The sequence below is a fragment of the Scyliorhinus torazame genome, chromosome 1, assembly GCF_047496885.1.
Source record: "Scyliorhinus torazame isolate Kashiwa2021f chromosome 1, sScyTor2.1, whole genome shotgun sequence".
NCBI classification, from domain to species: Eukaryota; Metazoa; Chordata; class Chondrichthyes; order Carcharhiniformes; family Scyliorhinidae; genus Scyliorhinus; species Scyliorhinus torazame.
In genome coordinates this window covers 5,769,512-5,789,682 of record NC_092707.1, presented here as the reverse complement: position 1 = coordinate 5,789,682, position 20,171 = coordinate 5,769,512, and the positions used below count along the sequence as shown (strand labels likewise).

The window sequence follows — 20,171 nt, the reverse complement described above, 5'->3', positions numbered from 1 at the left end:
GATCACCATCCACGGAAACTGGGTTACAGGTGATATCTTTTATTCTTTAAACTGTTTTAATTTTATGGTAACGTTTCCCACAGTTATCTTCTAATCAGATTCTGGGATGAAATCAGCTACACAATCCCCACAAATACGTTCCTTATTCAGTCCTTGTCCAAAGGCGATGCAGCCGCTGCAGGGAATCTCCTCACCCTTTTATTTCAAAGTAGCACTTAGCAAAGCGGACATTGTCAACAAGGGGAGGGTGGAAGTCCTGCTCTCCCAAACAGCCAACAAATCCTCTTCACGACAGCAGCCGTGATGCAGAAGGAGGCCAATTTAGCCCTTTGAGTCTGCTCTGTTTTTGTTCATCATCTTGGTTACATGACTCCATAAGACATAGGAGCAGAATTAGGCCACTCGGCCCATCGAGTCTGCTCCACCATTCAATCATGGCTGAGATTTTTCTCATCCCCATTCTCCTGCCTTCTCCCCATATTCCCTGATCCCTTATTAATCAAGAACCTATCTATCTCTGTCTTAAAGACACTCAGTGATTTGGCCTCCACAGCCTCCTGCAGCAAAGAGTTCCACAGATTCACCACCCTCTGGCTGAAGAAATTTCTCCTCCTCTCTATTTTAAAGGATCATCCCTTTAGCCTGAGATGGTGTCCTCTGGTTCTAGTTTTTCCTCCAAGTGGAAACATTCTCTCCACGTCCACTCTATCCAGACCTCGCAGTATCCTCTAAGTTTCAGTAAGATCCCCCCTCATCCTTCTAAACTCCAACGAGTACAGACCCAGAGTCCTCAACTGCTCCTCATACGACAAGCTCTTCATTCCAGGGATCATTCTTGTGAACCTCCTCTGGACCCACACAGACACTGGGAGAACGTGAAAATTCGATACAGTCACCCAAGATTGGAATTTAGTCTGGGTCTCTGTGAGACAGTATGTTTATGTAGGGGCGTGTGCACGTTTATGTAAAGGTCTATGGCAGTCTTTATATAAGGGAGTGTGTACAATGACCTATGGGTATGTTTATATAGGGTGTGTGTGTAAGGGTGTGTTTAGATAGGCTTGTGTGGGTGTAAGCGTCTATAGGTATGTTTTTTGGTGGGTCTATGTGTGTAAGGGTCTGTGGGTATGTGCGCCCATGAGAGAAAAAGATAGTGAGAGTTTAAAGGCCCATCTGGAATCTTCCCATAGAATCTGATTGGAATTGTAGAGAAAAGTCTGGATTGCTTTAGACAATCAGTTCCATTCCCCTGACCTGCCTATGTAGCCACAAGTGTCTCTCCAATCTTATTTTGAAATCATTTGACTCCAGTTGTAACAAACATCCTTGAGGCCAGCAAGCTCCAGGCCATTACACTCATTCTGTTAAAAAAAAAAGGTTCTTCCTCACATTCCTCTTCCACATTTTGTCCAAAATCTTAAATCGGTGTCCCTCGTCTTAGTACTACCAGCTATTGGGAGAATCTAACCCTCGCGTCGCCAACCTGACGATAACTTTCTGGTTTTGCAGCTGTCGACGACGGGCGATGGATTCACTTTCCAGGTGAAAATGGGCCTGAATCAAAGATGAGAGGAGGTGACCGTCTCTGGGATTACTGCAGTTTTCAACTCTCACGCAAGCTGCGATTTAGAATGATTTTTTTTGATGACTTCTCATTAGCTTTTAATAAATTGCGTTGCAGTTTTATTATTTGTTGTAAAATAATGTCAATTTTCATCTTGCTAATGACACTGTAATCAGTCACTGAATTTGGTTGTGCTGATTGTCCCGTTTTACAGAGAATTATAAACTATTAGTGAATCACAGATGCAAATACTTTAAGTAAGTCCAATGGATGTAATTACTTGAAGTGATTAGGAGGGAAAATGGAGATGTCATGGTTGCTGTGGCAATTAATTGAGATTTGAGCTCAGTCTCTGCATGTAAGTGGGCCGCAATTATTTTTGCCACATGCAGTACTAAAGGAGTGCTGCCTTGTTCGACTCATGCTTGCCTGTTTGGGTGCATGTAAAATATCCCACAGCATTTTATAATGTCCTGGCCAACATTTATCCCTCAATCAGCTTGGTATGCTCATCTCTAATTGGCCTCGAGCGGTTTGATCCGCTGTTTCATTGGGCACTTAAGAGTCACCCACAGTGCTGTGGGGCTGGAGTCAGACAGACCAGATTACAACATAGAACATACAGTGCAGAAGGAGGCCATATCCCTGTAACCCATCTAACCCCACCTTTTTTGGACACTAAGGGCAATTTAGCATGGCCAATCCACCGAACCTGCAGACTCACACAGACAGTGACCCAAGCCGGGAATCGAACCTGGGACCCTGGCGCTGTGAAGCCACAGTGCTAACCACTGTGCTGCCCGAAGTGAACCAGATGTGTTTTTACAACAATCGATGATAGTTTTTCATGGTAATCACTAGCTTTATAGTCCAGATTTTATTAATTAAATTTTAAATTCCATTAGCTGCCATGTTGGAATTTGAACTCCTGTCCCCAGACTAGTACAGCGACTTTACTACTACGCCACCATCGCTCCCAAATTGGCTGCCATGTTCATCTATAAAACAAGGGGAAACTACATTCAGAAGTTATTGGGACAGCGCGAGGGTGTGAAACCCGCTGCTGAACTTGGAAATGCCCTTACAGAACTCGAATGAAACCACATCTGGAATAATTGTCCCTTAACCAAGTTCATGGTGACACTGTTGTGATCAGTTCCTTGAACCGTCCAGGGGGAGGGGGTAATTAGAGCCACGTTAAATTGGCTAGGAGCAGCCCATGAATGTAACAGTTACCGTGACTACCAAATGAGCTGGTCAAAGACATTTCCCCAGAGAAAGTAAATCACCTTTTGAATTTTTTTGCATTGGGCTTAAATAATCAGCCATTTATTCAGTCATCGATTAAACCCCAAACCAAGCTCTTCGTTACCCCCACCTTCAGCATATAGCTGGTCAAATTCTATTGTCTACACGGAGTCTGAGAATATGCTAATTAGTCAGCATTGCAATCAGAAGTAATAAATAAAACACAAAGAAAAGTAACGCTGTCCCATTTTCATTTAATCCATGTAACGTACAATTATGCACAAAAGCACACCCAGGCATAACATTGCATGACAACAGCCAGAAGTTTGTGCAAGAATGGAGTGTACATACAAGTGAACAGATATCTCAAAATTTCCCTTTCTACACACTCCTGTAACTAAAATGTAAGGAATGGAGACCCGGGCAGCAGATTAAATCTAATATAGTATTCAATTAATTTGGGATACTCAGCTATTTAACAGATCAAACAAATTGTACACGATTTTTAGTTGCAATATTTAACTTGCGTTATATGTAACATTTCTATAAATAAAATATAACAAACACTTCGGAATAAAAAAATTACTGCCAAAGTTCTCAATATATCCATGGATTTTGCACAGAACAGAGGACGTGAGGCTTCAGCAGCTTATGCTTCAATGCAGCAAGTTGTCTCACCTTTCATCAGTAAGACGACCAAATGTTCACCGCTTGTGGAGGGTGTGGCTGGATTGATTTGTGACCCTTTGGTGAGTTGTAAAGAACACTACAAATCTGTACATTGTGTGCACCAGCCGTGCATTGCCGAGGAGTGGATGATAGATATACTGATCTTTTGGTCAGTGTAATAGCTTTATAACCTGTTTCTGTAGCAATGCTGCAGCTAGCTTTGCTGTAAATAAATAAAGCGGGGGTAAAGGTAATTATGGCGAACTGCAGTTCCCAAGCAAGTGCTGGGGACTATCCCTCAGCGTCAGGAACAACTTTAGAGGGCCTTAAAATATCAGTGCATTAAACATTTGGAATTAACTCAGTAAATCTTGTGGAAAAGTGTGCTATAATTTGTACTGATAAGGAGAATTAAGAATCAGTATCTCTACAGAACAGCATTGTGGAAAAACATAGTGAAATTCAATGAAATCACAGTCTTCATTAGTGTCAATGCTGATCTACCCCCTTGTATTGCTGTTCTGCAAAATAACAGGAAAGTGCCAGATTTGGATCCAGTATGTATGATGGTGGGGATCTTAAATGTGCATCTTTGTTGGTTCAGAGCAAAGGTACACCCACCAGTTCAGAGTTACAATGCAGGGTGGAGCCAGACTCTAAATCTTCAAAACTCAGTCGGTTAGGAGTCTACACTTGGTACAAGTAACAGTGGCACCATGTCTGATGTGTAGGGGAAGGGAGGGAGGAAATTAAGTAAACTCTTATCATGGTCTCTCCTTTATAATGAAATAGAAACACAAAGATATTTGGCACTTGCTTCAGTCTTTGGGACAAATGGGATTTTGCAGCTTCATAACAAGTATCTTAACAGTTACAGAATGAAAAGGTCTCCAGCTCAAATTATTATACAGGGAAACTAACCTATTACAACAAACTGTGTGGTTGAAAGCAAAGGCAGCTGCTATCCAATGCAAACTGCATACAGTGTAGGGGTCATTCAGTAGGACTCATCTCGGAAGCTTTGGATCACGGCATTGGGTTGTAAATTCTATTTCTGTATAAAAATCTGAAACTCAAGAGGATAGCAGTTCCTTATTTCTAGAAGAGGGAAGAGAATTAATGCTTTAACCGGCAGTCACCAAAAGATCACACCAATTCCAGTCCACCCAATACATTGATTGTCAATGCCATGATTACCAATTATGAATAGTGGTTGTATATTGCACTTGTGCAATGGCAGTTAAATTATTCTTGGTCCATAAAACAACTTTATATATAATGTTCAAAACAAAATTCTATGTTTCAAATATTAATACAATCTGAAGGATTTGTTACCCTTGCAGTTTATCTACACACATAAATACTTCTCATCTTATTTAAACCTACATTTACATCTCTTGCTTTACATTATCTACACACAATATTTGTTACAGAACATTTCCAACATCTCCCTGCAGAGTGCATCTGTTACATGGTTTAACTTTCTTGTGCGTTAAATTTTAGGATTTGTCAAAAAACATCTCAATTTCACTTGCCTTTTAATCATTTCATCATTCAGGTCAATCTAGTGTATGTCCTGGTAATATTAAATACATGGACAAACCTTTCAGTAACAGGAAAGCATAACAACTAATTAAATTGAAACTGTTCTCGGTGGGGTAAGTGGGATTAAGTGCAGTATAGTAAATGGAAACAGTAAAGTGTTGCAATACAGAATGGGGCAATTCAGTCCTGCACACAATTGTGTCCCTTCCCTCATCAACACATTACAGAGCTGAGGGAGGAGAGTTCCATTAAACTCAGTCATCTACCTCCAGAAGGCTGCTTTCAAAGAGGCAGAGACTGGGAGTGTGGTGCCTGTAGGTGCAAGGACATTGATGAAAGAGGGAAATTAATGTGACAAAAAGATCAGAAAGCTACTCAGTGAGCAGGCTTTGTGAATCGGAAATTTACTCAGTTGAAAAAAATGATCATTTAGGAGAAATGCATTCACTGTCATTACCTGTAGTGCTACCATTGAGAACGGAGAGACAGACTCCATTTGTGTGAGGAATGTTGAGGTTAGTTCCTTCACCTTTCTCAAACTGAGAGTTGAGAATAAAGGATGGTTAACAGCTTTCAATTCTTGTTGAACACCAACAATTCAGACGCTAAAAGATGACGAGTGAAATGAACCACCAGCCCTAACCACTCAAACTTTCAGAACTATTGGAAGCACATGGGGTTGACCTGCATTCAAAACTTGATCTCAATGAATGGATTTTGCCAACTGCCTCAAAACCTGTAGCAATGTAGAACTCATTTGTTACTTCTGTAAATGAAACACTTTTATATATACGTAAGGAGCATTGGCACCTCCGAGTAGCTTTCCCAAGAGAACTCTATTAAAATCAAACCATTAGTCATGCACCTGTAAAATAAAGTGTCAACTTGAACATGTAAAACATGTCTTATTTAATGATCAGAAAATCAAGCTGTCTGAAAAATGCAAAGAAGCTAAAATGTAACTGTCGATTTAGCATCTTTGTTTAGCAGGGAAATTCCTTGCGTGTTCATACTTTTTTTAAAACTACTAACATCTGGATTTGGAGCTACAAGATAACGCACCCATTCGCTCTGACTGCTAGGTCAGTGAACACTTGACTAATGACCATTGTTTAACTCTAAAGACCAACACTTGTTTTTTCATTATAGATCGAGGAAACTTTATTCTTATATCCAAAAACTGCACTTCTTTTGATCCTCACTGACCTTTAGCGCGAAGTCCAGTTGTTTATCTACACTCTCTAGCTTGCGGTTTTTGTGGTGGACATGTCAAAAATAAACTTTTTCGATACTCTATTTATTATTCAGTGATACATCTTTTCCAGCCATTTAATTTACTTTAGACTATAGCTAGTCTAGGTTTAAGCTGTTGTAAGTTTATAAGACGTAACCAAAAATTGAAATGATCTGAAGTCCAAAATGCAATCAGCCCCAAGGGTTTCGGATTTAGGGTACTCAACCCGTCACATCTTATATCACATCTGATTCTCTTTCCCTTCTTATGCAAATGACAAACACAAGACTCTGCTGATTTCGAATCAGCATCTCAGTTTAGGTGAAATGCAAATTCAACTGATAACAGACCCCTCAAAGTGAAAAAGAATCATAGAAACACCAGCTTTGAATTCGATTTATCTAACATTTGGCATGAAATCTCGTTTATAACTAACCTGTCATCACTGCAAAAATGATCCTTTTGGATGCTATTAAGTTTCTTATTAGCAAGCCAACAAACCAAGTTATTTTATACACGGCTTATTTTTTTCCACTTGGATGGTTTGGACCTGCGATTTCAGGAGATTTGGCAAGCTGTCTTGGATTAATCCTCAACCTTTACAGTCTACACACGAGGATTACTCTGACACCGATGTTAAATGACTGTCATGCCCAACTAGGGATAATGCAGTGACATGAGATAGTAACAGAATTCCAATCTAAAGTTAAAATCAGTGCAAAAACAGAGGTTTTACAGTATCAAGTTACTAAAGCTATACTGCATGAAAAATAACAGCTAATCTTTTGTGATGTTCCTGCTGAATTTCAAGAAAACGTTTGGAAAATATCTGGTCTGTAACAGAAACCTAGTGAAGTAAAGGTACCAGAAGTTACTGTGAACAGGAGGCATGGGTATTTACAATAGACATTGCCAAAACGGAATAGAAAAGATGCAGAATTAAGCAGGTTCTAAAAGTTTGAGCTACATCTCTTATGACTAAGTTAAGGTTAACTTTTCAGCTAGTGTTCCACAAATGCAACACTGCATTAAGGCCTGCAGTTCACATTAAACAAAATGAGTTCACATCTTCAGTATCTTTTTTGTTAGCACCATGGTACTCATTCACCTGCAGTGCTTGCTTCAATTCTTATGTCACAAGCAGCTTTTTAATTTGCTACGTTGACCCATTGCCCTGAAGCGGACTCGTCACCCTCTCTCAGTATCTTGCCGCTGTTAAACACCAGATTCCAGTTTTGATACTCCTGTGCGACCCCAGCATCCTGCAGTGATGCTCATGCTCCTCTGACTGCGCTCCTTGTCTCGATCTCGCTCGCCGTCAGACTGGCTATGTGTCCGCTCAGGTTTTGGAGGTGTGGGTGCTGTTTGCTGGCTGGAGATTGTGCGCAGCAAGTGGTTCCGTTTCCTCAGGAAGTCTGTCTGTCCAGGTAACCCAAAGCTGCCCTTGCGCAGCACCATTCTGGAATTACTTTTCGCAGGACGTGATCGATGGTTATACTCCAGCTGAGATAGATGGGCTGCATATCCATCTGATAAAAACTAGAGGACACAACACCGCTATCAAGATATGCATTTTGCTGGGGGTTAAGACAATATGTTGATGCTCATTAAATGGCCAAAGACTAAAAATTTACACCTCTTTAAAAGTATATGGTCAAGAAACTTCACATATAGAAATGATTAGCATTCCTGTGTCACTTCGCAACCCAGAGCATCCCAAAGCACTCATTTAAAAAAAAATCTTTATTGTCACAAGTAGGCTTACATTAACACTGCAATGAAGTTACTGTGAAAATCCCCTCGTCGCCACATTCCGGCGCCTGTTCGGGTATACAGAGGGAGAATTCAGAATGTCCAATTCACCTAACAGCTCGTCTTTCAGGACTTGTGGGAGGAAACCGGAGCACCCGGAGGAAACCCACTCAGACACGGTGAGAACGTGCAGACTTCAGACAGACAGTGACCCAAGCCGGGAATCGAACCCTGGTCCCTGGCGCTGTAACAGCCTCCCCGAACAGGCGCCGGAATGTGGCGACTAGCGGCTTTTCACAGTAACTTCACTGACGCCTACTTGTGACAATAAGAGATTATTATTATTATTAAAGCAACAGTGCTAACCAATCAAGTACTATTGAAATGTCGTCATTGTTAAAATGTAGGAAATATGGCAGCCAATTTATGATGTAAATGGTAGGATAACCTATTTTAACTATGTTGGCTGAGGGATCAATATTGGCACAGAAACGTAGTAAGAACTCCCCTACTTTTCTCTGAATTGTGCCCTGGAATCTTTTTCACAGCCACCTGAGATGGAAGCTCGGACCTCAGTTTAATTTCCCAACTAGTTTCTCACCCAAAGATGGAACTTCTGAAAATGCAACACTCCTTCAGCGCTACACTGAATTATCAGCCTAAACTGTGGGACAGGAAATATCATTCAAAAAAACAGCCCATCGCACTCCTGCCCCTAAATCAGCAGTTGTGGGTTCAACTCAAGTACATAATCTAGGCTGATGCCAGTGCGGTATGGGCAGCACGGTAGCACAGTGGGTAGCACCGTTGTTTCACAGCACCAGGGTTCCAGGTTTGATTCCCGACCTGGGTCACTATTTGAAGAATAGCAGAGGCCACCGTGCTGCCCTAGAAAAAATTCCTCAACCAACATCACCCAAAAAATGGACCTTGGTTCTGCTCTGCCGTTCAACAAGATCTTTGATGATCTGATTGTAACCTGAACCCCACATTCCTGCCTATTCCCGATAACCTTTCACCCCCGTGTTAATCAAGAATCTATCTCGCTCTGCCTTAAAAGTATCCAAAGATTCTGCTTCAACTGCCTTTTGAGGAAGAGTCCCAAAGACTCGCCACCCTAGAGAGAAAAAGATTCTCCTCAACTCCGTCTTATCTGAGAGACCCCTTATTTTTAAACACTGACTCCGAGTTCTACATTCTCCCACAAGAGGAAACATCCGCTCCACATCCACCCTGTCAATACCCCTCAGGAACTTAAAGGTTTCAGTCACGTCACCTCTTATTCTTCAAAACTATAGTGGATACAAACCTTAACCTGTCCAACCCGCACATTCCAGGTTAATCTAGAAAACTTTCTCTGAACTGCTTCGAATGCATTTATATCTTTCCTTAAATGATGAGACCACCGCCGTACAAAATACTCCAGATATTATCTCTCGACCGTGAGAATCAATACCTGACACTGATGTTGATACTTTTTAGATGAGCGACCTATGATGTAAATTTGTGATGGTGATAAACCAAGCGAACTGTAAACTGAAATATCCTTTGTGGATCCATAAGCAGCGTGAATCTTCATCAACACCTGCAAGTTCCAGGGGTAAATAACAGAATTAATACTCGGAGACATTAGAGATTGAGATGTTAAATTACTAGTCACTGTTTAATCGAAAACAGATGTGTAAACAAGGAAAAAAATGACAGTTGATTATCAATAATTTAGGCATCAGAGAGATACAATACAGTTTAAAAATGAAATGCTTACATCTTGCATGAGGCTGCGAAGGAAGTTGGCTTTGTGTCTGAGAGGATCATGAACAAGTCCATCACAGAAGGAGACAATTCCATGGGGGAAATTATGCTGAGCCAGCCAAGCCACCACTCTCTGCTTCTGCATATCAGGTCGCCCTGTTACGTATATAATGAAGTAGCCAAGATCCTGCCAGTGCCTGCGAGCACAACAGCTCATTAACCATTGCTGTTAAACACTTTCACAGGTCTCAACATGTTCAATGCCTGAAACTATTTGATAAAGTTGAATTTTATGCTTTTATACACAGCCAGTGATAATTCAGAGTTTTGTTCCTTTTTGCAGAATGCTCGAAGTCATGCAATATGTGGTTTATTTAATTCTGTAACAATTCTGTGCAGTAAAGTCCCCACACACCTATTATAGAAAGGATATTATTAAACTAGAAAGAGTGCAGAAATGAGTTACTAGGATGTTACCGGGACTTGATGGTTTGAATTATAAGGAGAGGCTGGATAGACTGGGACTTTTTTCCCTGGTGTGTAGGAGGCTTAGGGGTGAACTTATAGAGGTTTATAAAATAATGAGGGGCATCGATAAGGTAGATAGTCAACATCTTTTCCCAAAGGTAGAGGAGTCTAAAACTAGAGGGCACAGGTTTAAGGTGAGAGTGGAGAGATACAAAAGGGTCCAGAGGGGAAATTTTTTCTCAAGAGTATTGCGAGTGTGGAAGGAGCTGCCAGAGGCAGTAGTAGAGGCGGGTACAATCTTGTATTTTAAAAAGCATTTGGACAGTTATATGGGCAGGGTGGGTATAGGGGGATATGGGCCAAATGCGGGCAAGTGGGACTAGCTTAGTGATAGAAACTGGGCAGCATGGACCAGCTGGGCCGAAGGGCCTGTTTCCCTGCTGTAAACATCTATATCTCCTAATTTAACCCTTTTAGCCCCAGTTTCACTCCGATGAACACATGCGCACATTATGTGACCATAAGTATTGACATCCACACACTCCACAAGAGCAATTATCAAACAGAGCAGATGACCAAATGTTTGATCAAAGTGATAGGTTTTAAGGAGTGGCTTAAAGGGGGAGGGAGAACTAGGCAGGTTTAGGGAAGGAATTCCAGAGCTTAGGGGCCAGGCAGCTGAAGACACAACTATTAATTGTAGAGTGATTAAAATCGGTAGAGCATTACTTACATCTATTCTCATATTTCCACTAATTGCGTATTTTGACTTCCTCCCTCCTGTTGTGGGTCAGTTTTATAAATTCCAAATTAACATTACCCAAATGACCAACATGCCTGTGTAAGTCAGTCAGTGGCTTATTCATTTATGGGAACCATAAAGGTTGAGCCTGGTCCAGTCCACATTATACACTCACATTTTTATTTTCAGCAAGGATCGCTACTAAATGATTTGCAGTGGAACCCCGCCAGATTTTCCCCCTCTGACTCCAGCACCCAAGACCCATTGTGCAGTCCCCACATCAGCCCAGAGCTTTATGGTCTGCACCACTCACTGGAAAAAACAGTTGACTGAGATTAAATTTCTATACTATCGATTTTGAGAAAGAAACAGGTCAAACAATATTAAGACTGCAACAAGATTCGGATTTTGCACTAAAATTGATTACGCTTTTTCTTATGGTTTGGATAATTACACCTTGTGCATCTTCTAGTTAATTAATGTGTAAACATTTTGTAGTTTCTTGTATATATGTGCCTGCAAATATGTAACAACATTTGGACAATGCACGAAATAGAACAGGTCACTGAGACTCCAGCCACATTCAAAACAATTATGTACATCTTCAACAGATCGGTAGTTAATATCGTGCGAAAAATATCAGCCCTCAGCTATATACATTCTATATTATAACAACATAAGAACTAGGAGCAGGAGTCGGCCATCTGGCCCCTCGAGCCTGCTCCACCATTCAATGAGATCATGGCTGATCTTTTGTGGACTCAGCTCCACTTTCCGGCCCGAATACCATAACCCTTAATCCCTTTATTCTTCAAAAAACTATCTATCTTTATCTTAAAAACATTTAATGAAGGAGCCTCAACTGCTTCTTTAGAATCATAGAATTTAAGTGCAGAAGGAGATCATTCGGCCCATTGAGTCTGCACCGGCTCTTGGAAAGAGCACCCTACTTAAACCCAAGCCTCCACCCTATCCCCGTAACCCCACCTAACCTTTTTGGGGCACTAAGGGCAATTTATCATGGCCAATCCACCAAACCTGCACATCTTTTAACTGTGGGAGGAAACCGGAGCACCCGGAGGAAACCCACGCACACACAGGGAGGATGTGCAGACTCCGCCCAGACAGTGACCCAAGCCAGGAATCGAACCTGGGACCCTGGCGCCGTGAAGCAACTGCGCTAACCACTGTGCTACCGTGCCCCCCAAAATATAAAAAGAGTGCATTGTAGGCAGCAACATTTCAAGTATAACAGGGTAGAAGCTATCACCAATTTGGACTCCTTACTGCCGACTATTGGCAAAGGAATTGAGGAGGGCAGCAGAGTCTTTGTACAATTAACTAAACAAAATGTTTTCTTTTGAAATGAGATAAATATTCCAATCAGTGTCTCACCAATTCCTCAGCCAACTGAGCCAGCAGTTTAGCCAAACGCATGACGTATTTGGTTATATAGGTAGCTGTAAACTTAAAAAGCATGAACAAATGCAGAAAACTCTCCAATAAAAGATATGCCAACACCAATTTATATGGTCATTAATGAAATGTTAAGAGTGCCAATAATACGTTTAATCAGTAGATCAAGCCCTATTTGACATCAGAGTTCCGGTGAAAGGTCATCGACCTGAAATATTAACTATTTCTCTTTCCAATGATGTTGAATGGTTTCAAAATTTTGTTTTTACTTCAGATTTTCAGTAAAACTCTTGCTTTCATTTCAATGTTATTGGCCTGAATATTTCTGGCATCTAATTAATGATTAGACAAAGAGGCATGGAATCATGCATCTACATTTGCTGCTGATATGAAGCTAGTTGGGAATGTGAGCTGTGAGGAGGACACAAAGAGATTGCAACAAGCAAAATAACTTTTAAAAGGCATAAAAGTTGTAAATATTGATGATGCTCAGAGACACTTGGGTGTATTTGTACAAGGCACACTAAAAGTTGGTGGTCTTTATTGCAAGGGGATCGGAGTACAAGAATAAAAAGACTTGCTACAATTCTACAGGGCTTTGGTGAAACAACAATTGAGTGTCGAGTGTAATTTTAATCCCCATATTTAAGGAAGGATACACTTGCATTGGAAACAATACATCAAAGGTTCACTAAATTGCTCTCTGGGATCAGCTGCTTGTCCTATGATGAGAGGCCAAGAAAATTGGACCGATATTCTTTGGAGTTTAGAAGAATGAGTGGGGACCTCCTTGAAACATTCAAGATTATGAAGGGGCTTGACCGTTTACTCAGAGCGACCGTTTCCTCTGAATGTGAGATCTAGAAAAGGGGGTCATAGTTTTAGGATGAGAAGTCAATTGTTTAGGACTGAGATAAGGAGAATTTATTTTCACTCGAAGGGCTGAGAATCAATGAAATTCTTGTGGATGCTCAATTCTTGAATAGATTTAAGGCCGAGATAAACAGATTTTTGGTCTCAGGGTATTAAGGGATATGGGAAATGGGTGAGAAGATGGAGTTGAAACCCAAGATGAGCCATGATCATACTGATTGATGGAGCAGTCTCGATGGGCCGAATGGTCTAATCCTGCTCCTATTTAGTTTATCGAGGTCAGCGATTGTAGGGAATAGATTGAAAGGTGATTGGTGGAAGCATTAAAGGGGAGTTAAGAAATGCCTTTTTTGATCCAGTGGGCGGTAAGATCTGAAACTCACTATCTGACAGGGCAATGGAGCAGCAGAGTTAACAGGCTGGATTTTCCCAGCCCTGACCAGATAGGATGGGGGAACAGAAGCGGGAGTTGGGGAGGAAAGAGGAGCTTGGAAAAGGGGGAAGTCACACTGGGATGGCTCCCCAACAATTTCTGCCTCCAGAGAGTTTTCTTGGGGACAAGACAGGGAAGCATGCCGACTGCCCGTTTTATGAAGGTGGATATCTAATTAGTTCAGCTGAGGCTCCAGGTAATGGCAGGATTCAGTTGATGCTGGAATTTTACTGATGTCAGAGTGATTACCCCGAGATACATGGTGGCCACCAGCTCAGTCAAGGCAACCTCCCAGGAACAGGCCAGGGGCCATCGGAGCCAGCGGCTCCATGCTTCAACGACGGGGCCACAGGGATGAAAGGCCATGGCTCTGTCTGTGACTAGTCCTGCCGAGGGATTCCCCTCCACCCTGAGTTAGTTTCCCTACTGGCTTTGGGCCTCTTTAATTGATACATTCTGTGCAGGAAACCAAGGGTGCCTCCATATCGAGGCACCCTTACACCTCCATGCCTGCTGCAGCAAAGCCCAATTCTCTCTGTAGGACCTCAGGCCTCCCATCCCTGTGGGCCCTGTTTGGGCCTTCAGTCTTGGCCTGTCAATGCTGGAAGGTTGTGCCTGACCGTGTACTGATAACATTGGCAGATTTAGGATCCATATTGGATATTGTAGCCTAATGCCTGCCCAAAAATCCTGTCCAATGTTTCAGTTCTCCATGTGTGTATTTATCCTCTTGTTGCTCTCTTTCAGATGACTACTGACCAGCCACACGTTTCCAATATTGTTTGTCTTTATTTTAGATTTTCAGCAACTGCAGTATTTTGCTTATTGTTCACGATCAGTGCACATTTCACAAGAACAACCATTCAGAAACATTGTTCATTTAATCACAGTTAGAGGGCCAAGTGTTGTAAAATATTTTTCCTTATTTTGGTGACCATGCGAACTTTAATGAAGGAACATATAGCCATTTCTTCATTGCTAGTTAGCTAACTGCTAAGGGCAATTATTGACATTTACCTTACAACATCCACTGCTCCAGCTCTGACCTTGGGATCACTGCCCATAATGGAGACACTAGCTGCAAATGATCCATCAATGCTAAACACCACACACTCTGTTCCCTTTGGCAGTACAGTTATGTAACTATCTCCAGATGTATGATCTCCCCTAGAAAAAAGATTTTAAAAATTCCTTTTCACAGGCAATCAAAGCAAGTTTACGCGACAACAATGATTTCAGCAAAGGTTTTAAATGTAATTATCATTCCTCCATCAATCACTTCCTGCTGTTCTAACAAATTACAATGTTCTTTAGCATTTACGGTACCATGTTTATTTAATCCTTTAGTTAGACTGTTTTGTTAATGCTTTATTAATATGTGAGTCTTTAACAGGTTCTGAACATTGTCCCCAGCAATGCAGTGCTTCCTCAGTGCTGCACTGATCGGTCAGCCTGGATTCTGTGCTCAAATCCCTGGAGTAGGGTTTGAACCCACCAGTTAACAATGCAAAAATCACGGGGCGATTCTCCAAAATGGAGTCAAAGTGTTTGCGCTGTGGTGCGAAACGGGCACGGGGACAACCGATTCTGTCCCCCACAGGGGGCCAGCACGGCGCTGGAGCGGTTCACGCAGCTCCAGCCTCCCTCCCCGGCGCCAAATGGGTGCCACGCCAACCCGCGCATGCGCAGCTGGGCCGTGCCAACCTGCACATGCGTGGGGGACTTCTTCAGCGCGCCGGCCCCGATGCAACATGGCGTGGGGATTCAGAGGCCGGCCGCGCAACAAAGTAGGCCCGGGGGGAGAGGCCGGCCCGCCGATCGGTGGGCCCCGATCGTGGTCCAGACCCCATCGGAGCCCCCCCCCCCCGGTGAAGGTGTGCTTTTCCCCGCCCCACAGGCCGCCCCCGACCCTTCGCGCAGAGTTCCCGCCGGCAGCGACCAGGGGTGAATGGCGCCGGCAGGACTCTGTCGTATCCGCGCAGCCGCTCGGCCCATCCAGGCTGGAGAATCGGCAGCTCGCCGATTCCAGCGGCCCGCGGGCGGCGCCGCGTCAAACGCGCCGGCGCAAATGGCACCGATTCTCCGCACCTCGGAGAATCGGTGCCGCGTCGGGGTGTCGTGGCGCGGTTGCGGTGATTCCCCGGCCCGGCGCTCGGAGAATCGCCCCCGAGTTTGGGTGACAGTAAGGATTCCTAAGGGCAGCAACTATATTGTGGGCACAGTGCTGCTGTGTCTCTGCAAACTGGTTCAAATTAGCAAAGCCGTTTCCATGTTGAAGGTTTGCTGGTGATTCGAGAAAAGCTCTCGTTTCATTAACTAGATTGAATTTTAAACCCTGAATCTACATGTGTAGTCATAATGTTCTCGATGAAGATTTTAATCAGCTTTCTGCCTAAATTAGATCGTTATTTTAATTTTTAAAAAGTCAACTACTTAGAAATATGATGAAAGAGGAGTTTGCATAAAGACAAATATATTTCTTGGAGTTTCCCTAATTGTGCACATTGATGTTGTACCAATCTCCAAGTCACAATTACCTAATCACCATTTTTACCGGATAGACACCGATTCCCAGTCTCTTTTCCTTTGGGATAACATAGGAAATTCTGCCACTGCTGTTTGTAATATCAGTGTCAAAATAAACCCAGTCCCCTGTGGGAGGTTGAGTCATAATATGAACGTCCACCTGTTGAAAGAAAATAAAGAAAAAGATTATATCAGGTGGAAATTGAAAAATGAATATTCCAAGGCCCCTGAGCATTCAATCGAATATCACTCATCTCCGGTGAGATAGGTCTCACCAAGATCGAATATCACTCATCTCCGGTGAGATAGGTCTCACCAAGATCGAATATCACTCATCTCCGGTGAGATAGGTCTCACCAAGATCGAATATCACTCATCTCCGGTGAGATAGGTCTCACCAAGATCGAATATCACTCATCTCCGGTGAGATAGGTCTCACCAAGATCGAATATCACTCATCTCCGGTGAGATAGGTCTCACCAAGATCGAATATCACTCATCTCCGGTGAGATAGGTCTCACCAAGGTGCCACAGCTGTTCATATGGACATTCCGGCGCCTGTTCGGGTACACAGAGGGAGACTTCAGAATGTCCAATTCACCGAACAGCACGTCTTTCGGGACTTGTGGGAGGAAACCGGAGCGCCCGGATAGTGATATTCTGTTTTCACAGCTACCAGATGAAGGAGAAGGTGCTGAGATAGGCCAAGCAGAACCGTGAGGTGAGGTGGGAAGGCAGTGGTATTCAAATATACCAGGATGTCACAGTGGAGCTGGCAAGCACGGTAGCACAGTGGTTAGCACTGTTGTTTCACAGTGCCAGGATCGATTCCCGGCTTGGGTCACTGTCTGTGCGGAGTCTGCACGTTCTCCCCGTGTCTGCGTGGGTTTCCTCCGGGTGCTCCGGTTTCCTCCCACAAGTCCCGAAAGACGTGCTGTTGGGTGAATTGGACATTCTGAATTCTCCCTCTGTGTACCTGAACAGGCGCCGGAATGTGGCGACTAGGGGCTTTACACAGTAACTTCATTGCAGTGTCAATGTAAGCCTACTTGTGACAATAATAAAGATTATTTTATTTATTCATAAGTTCATAAGATATAGGAGCAGAATTTGGCCCATCGAGTCTGCTCCAACATTCTACCATGGCTGATATATTCCTCACCTGCTACCTACAATGTTACAGACCAAGAACTGGATTGTGAAATCAGCCAGAGCATCTTCTCCCTAGAACACATGACCTAGCAGCAGGAGTCGGCAATTTAGCCTCCCGAGCCTCACACCCTCAATGTGAGCATGGCTGATCCCATCCTGGCCTCAACTCCACCGTCCTGCCCGTTCTCCATAACCCTTCCCCATGACCAATTGGTTGTTTATTGTTCTGAATTTTCTGGCACTGCTTTCTGGCAAAGGAAAGTGTGGTAGTATGTATTAGGGGTCATGTGGGACTGTGAAGCCGTGATGCTATTGGCTGACAGATCCCGGGTCCTGGTTGGCTGTTGACCCCTAGCTCCGCCCTGAAGGCGGAGTATAAGAACCCGGGCTTCTCCCCGCCGCTCCAGTCTGTTGCTGAACTGCGGGGAACAAGTCACGCTTAATAAAGCCTCATCGACTTAATCTCTATTCGTCTCTCTCGTAAGTCATTGTGCGCTACAGAAAGGAATTGTATAATTTCACAGAATCGGATCACTTGGCCTCTTGCAATGTGCTGGCTCCCTGAAAGAGTTAATAGTCCCGTTCCCTGGCCCTCTACTCGTACTGTTAAAAACGGTTATTTTTCAGCGTTTCTGGTGGAGCAGTTCTTTTTGAGACAGCCACTGTGTAAAGAAGTTTCTCATCAGAGAGATTTCTCTCCTCAGACAACCTGCTGTCGCACTGGGCTTTTCCAACCCGAGGCCCAGAAACAGCGTGTGACACGCATCATACATTTCAGCAACACAATGCGCACCTTTTCTCCAGTCAGTGTGACCATGTCCAGAGGCCCATACATGAATCTCCCAGCCAGTGTCTGAGGACCATCTTCTGTGACAATAACATCACTCACTCGATGATTTGCTGTAACATTCTGTGTAAAACAATACGTAAAAGGGAAAATTATCTTACATACCAACTGTTCAGTTACCTGAAAGAAATAATTAAAGTAAATAACACACTACAGATACCTTAAAATAATAAAGTTATTTTCATACCCTTATTTTAACTTGCGTCCTCTTGCGGAGCCACTTTTCACGTGGCTTTGAAGGACTAAATACAGAAACTTCTTTACCATCCAGTTCCAGAACACTTGCGTTTTCATGTCTCATAACCTATATGCACATTGAATGATATAAATTATTACATCAGTGACTATAATTCACAAGTACCTCTCTGATTGTAAAGCACATTGGGATGTCCTGAGGTTTGACGGACACTAGGTAAACACAATCTCTCTCTGATGAAAGGTCACCAACCTGAAATGGTTAATTGCAGACAAATATAACGCCATTTTACCAAACAAGCCGGTTTTACTGAGTGAAAGTGATTGAGTTCTGAACTGACAGTTTCTGCTGGTTGTACCCCTGAACCACTGAAATGACAAACACACACTTCCCTCTTCAATAAGTTGTGGAGGAAAGCGGACAGAGATGACTTTTAAGGAGCACCTGCGCGTTTAACAGGAGTAAATCCTTGGGAGAAGTACAGGCAGATCTCGGAGGTGAGAGCGATTAAAGACAAAGACGGAGACAAATGGCCAATTGGAATCTATCTGAGGAACCATGAGGCTGGGAAATTAACAGATCTCCATCTCTCCCCTGAGCAATAAAACAAGAAAGTAGCTGAAACTGAAAGGGAAGATGGTGGATCTCCGATCAAGGACAACACTCAATGTTACTGGTTGTAGGAGCTGGTCCCTCTCGCCTGGCCGCAGGAACAGCCGTCTTCCTGAGAGTTGTACTGCCGGAGCCGTGGTCACCGCCTCCCGACGTTTTCTCAGCATAGACCACCCAGGTCTGCCATCCGTCGTGGAATTTTCTGTTCATCGCCTCCCTGGCGTCCGGGTTTTCGATAATGACGAAGCCGAAACCCATCAAGTATACGCTCGGAACCTCAGTTACATTCTTCTGCAGCTCCCAGGGCATCGTTTGCTCCTGCTGCTACCGTCTCTCTTGTTAAACTGTCGCTCAATCGCATTCTAGCATATGCCAAAGCCATTAATATATAGATTTTTATTACTCTACAACCTGAGGTGTTATTCTGCTATAAACATTATGATGGAGCCTTCCTGGTACTCTCTTCCTATTTTTCTGACGGTATTCTATCACTGCCCGTCTCTGTGCAATTTGTTTTCGAACCTGCGCGTTTCTTATCAACTTGTTTTTTGTTGATTTAATTTAGGGGTCTGGCCTCCCAGTGCGGCTACTGTCTTTCCCAACTGTAACCCATCAGAATGGTACTGCCTCCTACCCTGGCTCCTCCCTCTGTCCTGAGTTCTCCCCTCTTCGGTACTGGGCCTGCTCATTTCAGACAGGCTTACTTTTTGCAAAGCCATTCTGATGATCTGATACGGATATCCTGCTCACAGCGCCAAATGTTGTCATATTTTTGTTTTTGACCAAATAATCAGAGGGGCCTCAGGAGAGGAGTGTTATCTGCTTTTATCCACCCTTTAACCCTTTATCTTTTTATGGCTTACTCCCCACTTGGTGCAAGACCCAATAGATGTGCTGGTCCTTCGGTCAATTTAGGGAAATAATTTTGTTAACTTTTATCCTGACTACTTGTAGATTGTGTCTTGAGAACACACTGTTAAGGTCATTGAGAACCAAACTGGAATCATGTTGCCTGCCCCTAATGCTGACTGCTGCAGGTGGTGTCACACCAGCTTTTAATTGGCATCTTTGTAGAATTGTTCTTTACTGCTCTAGTATCCTACACTACACTATATAAATTGAAAAATCCCTAAGAATAGTTG

The 20,171-nt window shown here is 43.1% G+C and overlaps 2 protein-coding genes across 12 annotated transcripts in view; one reads left to right on the top strand and one right to left on the bottom strand.

The window, feature by feature from the left end:
- Positions 1-1,686, top strand: part of arl6ip4 (ADP-ribosylation factor-like 6 interacting protein 4) — a 38,606-nt gene extending 36,920 nt beyond the window's left edge. For both annotated transcript variants that reach the window (XM_072516092.1, XM_072516003.1), the window contains exon 5: positions 1,510-1,686. In XM_072516092.1, coding sequence (XP_072372193.1) covers positions 1,510-1,569 — 60 coding nt within the window. In that variant the 3' untranslated portion in view covers positions 1,570-1,686. The remainder of the gene's footprint in view (positions 1-1,509) is intronic.
- A 1,363-nt stretch (positions 1,687-3,049) lies between these two features.
- Positions 3,050-20,171, bottom strand: part of pitpnm2 (phosphatidylinositol transfer protein, membrane-associated 2) — a 764,809-nt gene continuing 747,687 nt past the window's right edge. For all 10 annotated transcript variants that reach the window (XM_072515369.1, XM_072515519.1, XM_072515564.1 and 7 more), the window contains 7 exons: positions 18,409-18,525; positions 18,168-18,284; positions 16,234-16,382; positions 14,714-14,863; positions 9,778-9,961; positions 9,469-9,597; positions 3,050-7,799 (listed from right to left, as the gene is read on the bottom strand). In XM_072515369.1, coding sequence (XP_072371470.1) covers positions 7,476-7,799; positions 9,469-9,597; positions 9,778-9,961; positions 14,714-14,863; positions 16,234-16,382; positions 18,168-18,284; positions 18,409-18,525 — 1,170 coding nt within the window. In that variant the 3' untranslated portion in view covers positions 3,050-7,475. The remainder of the gene's footprint in view (positions 7,800-9,468; positions 9,598-9,777; positions 9,962-14,713; positions 14,864-16,233; positions 16,383-18,167; positions 18,285-18,408; positions 18,526-20,171) is intronic.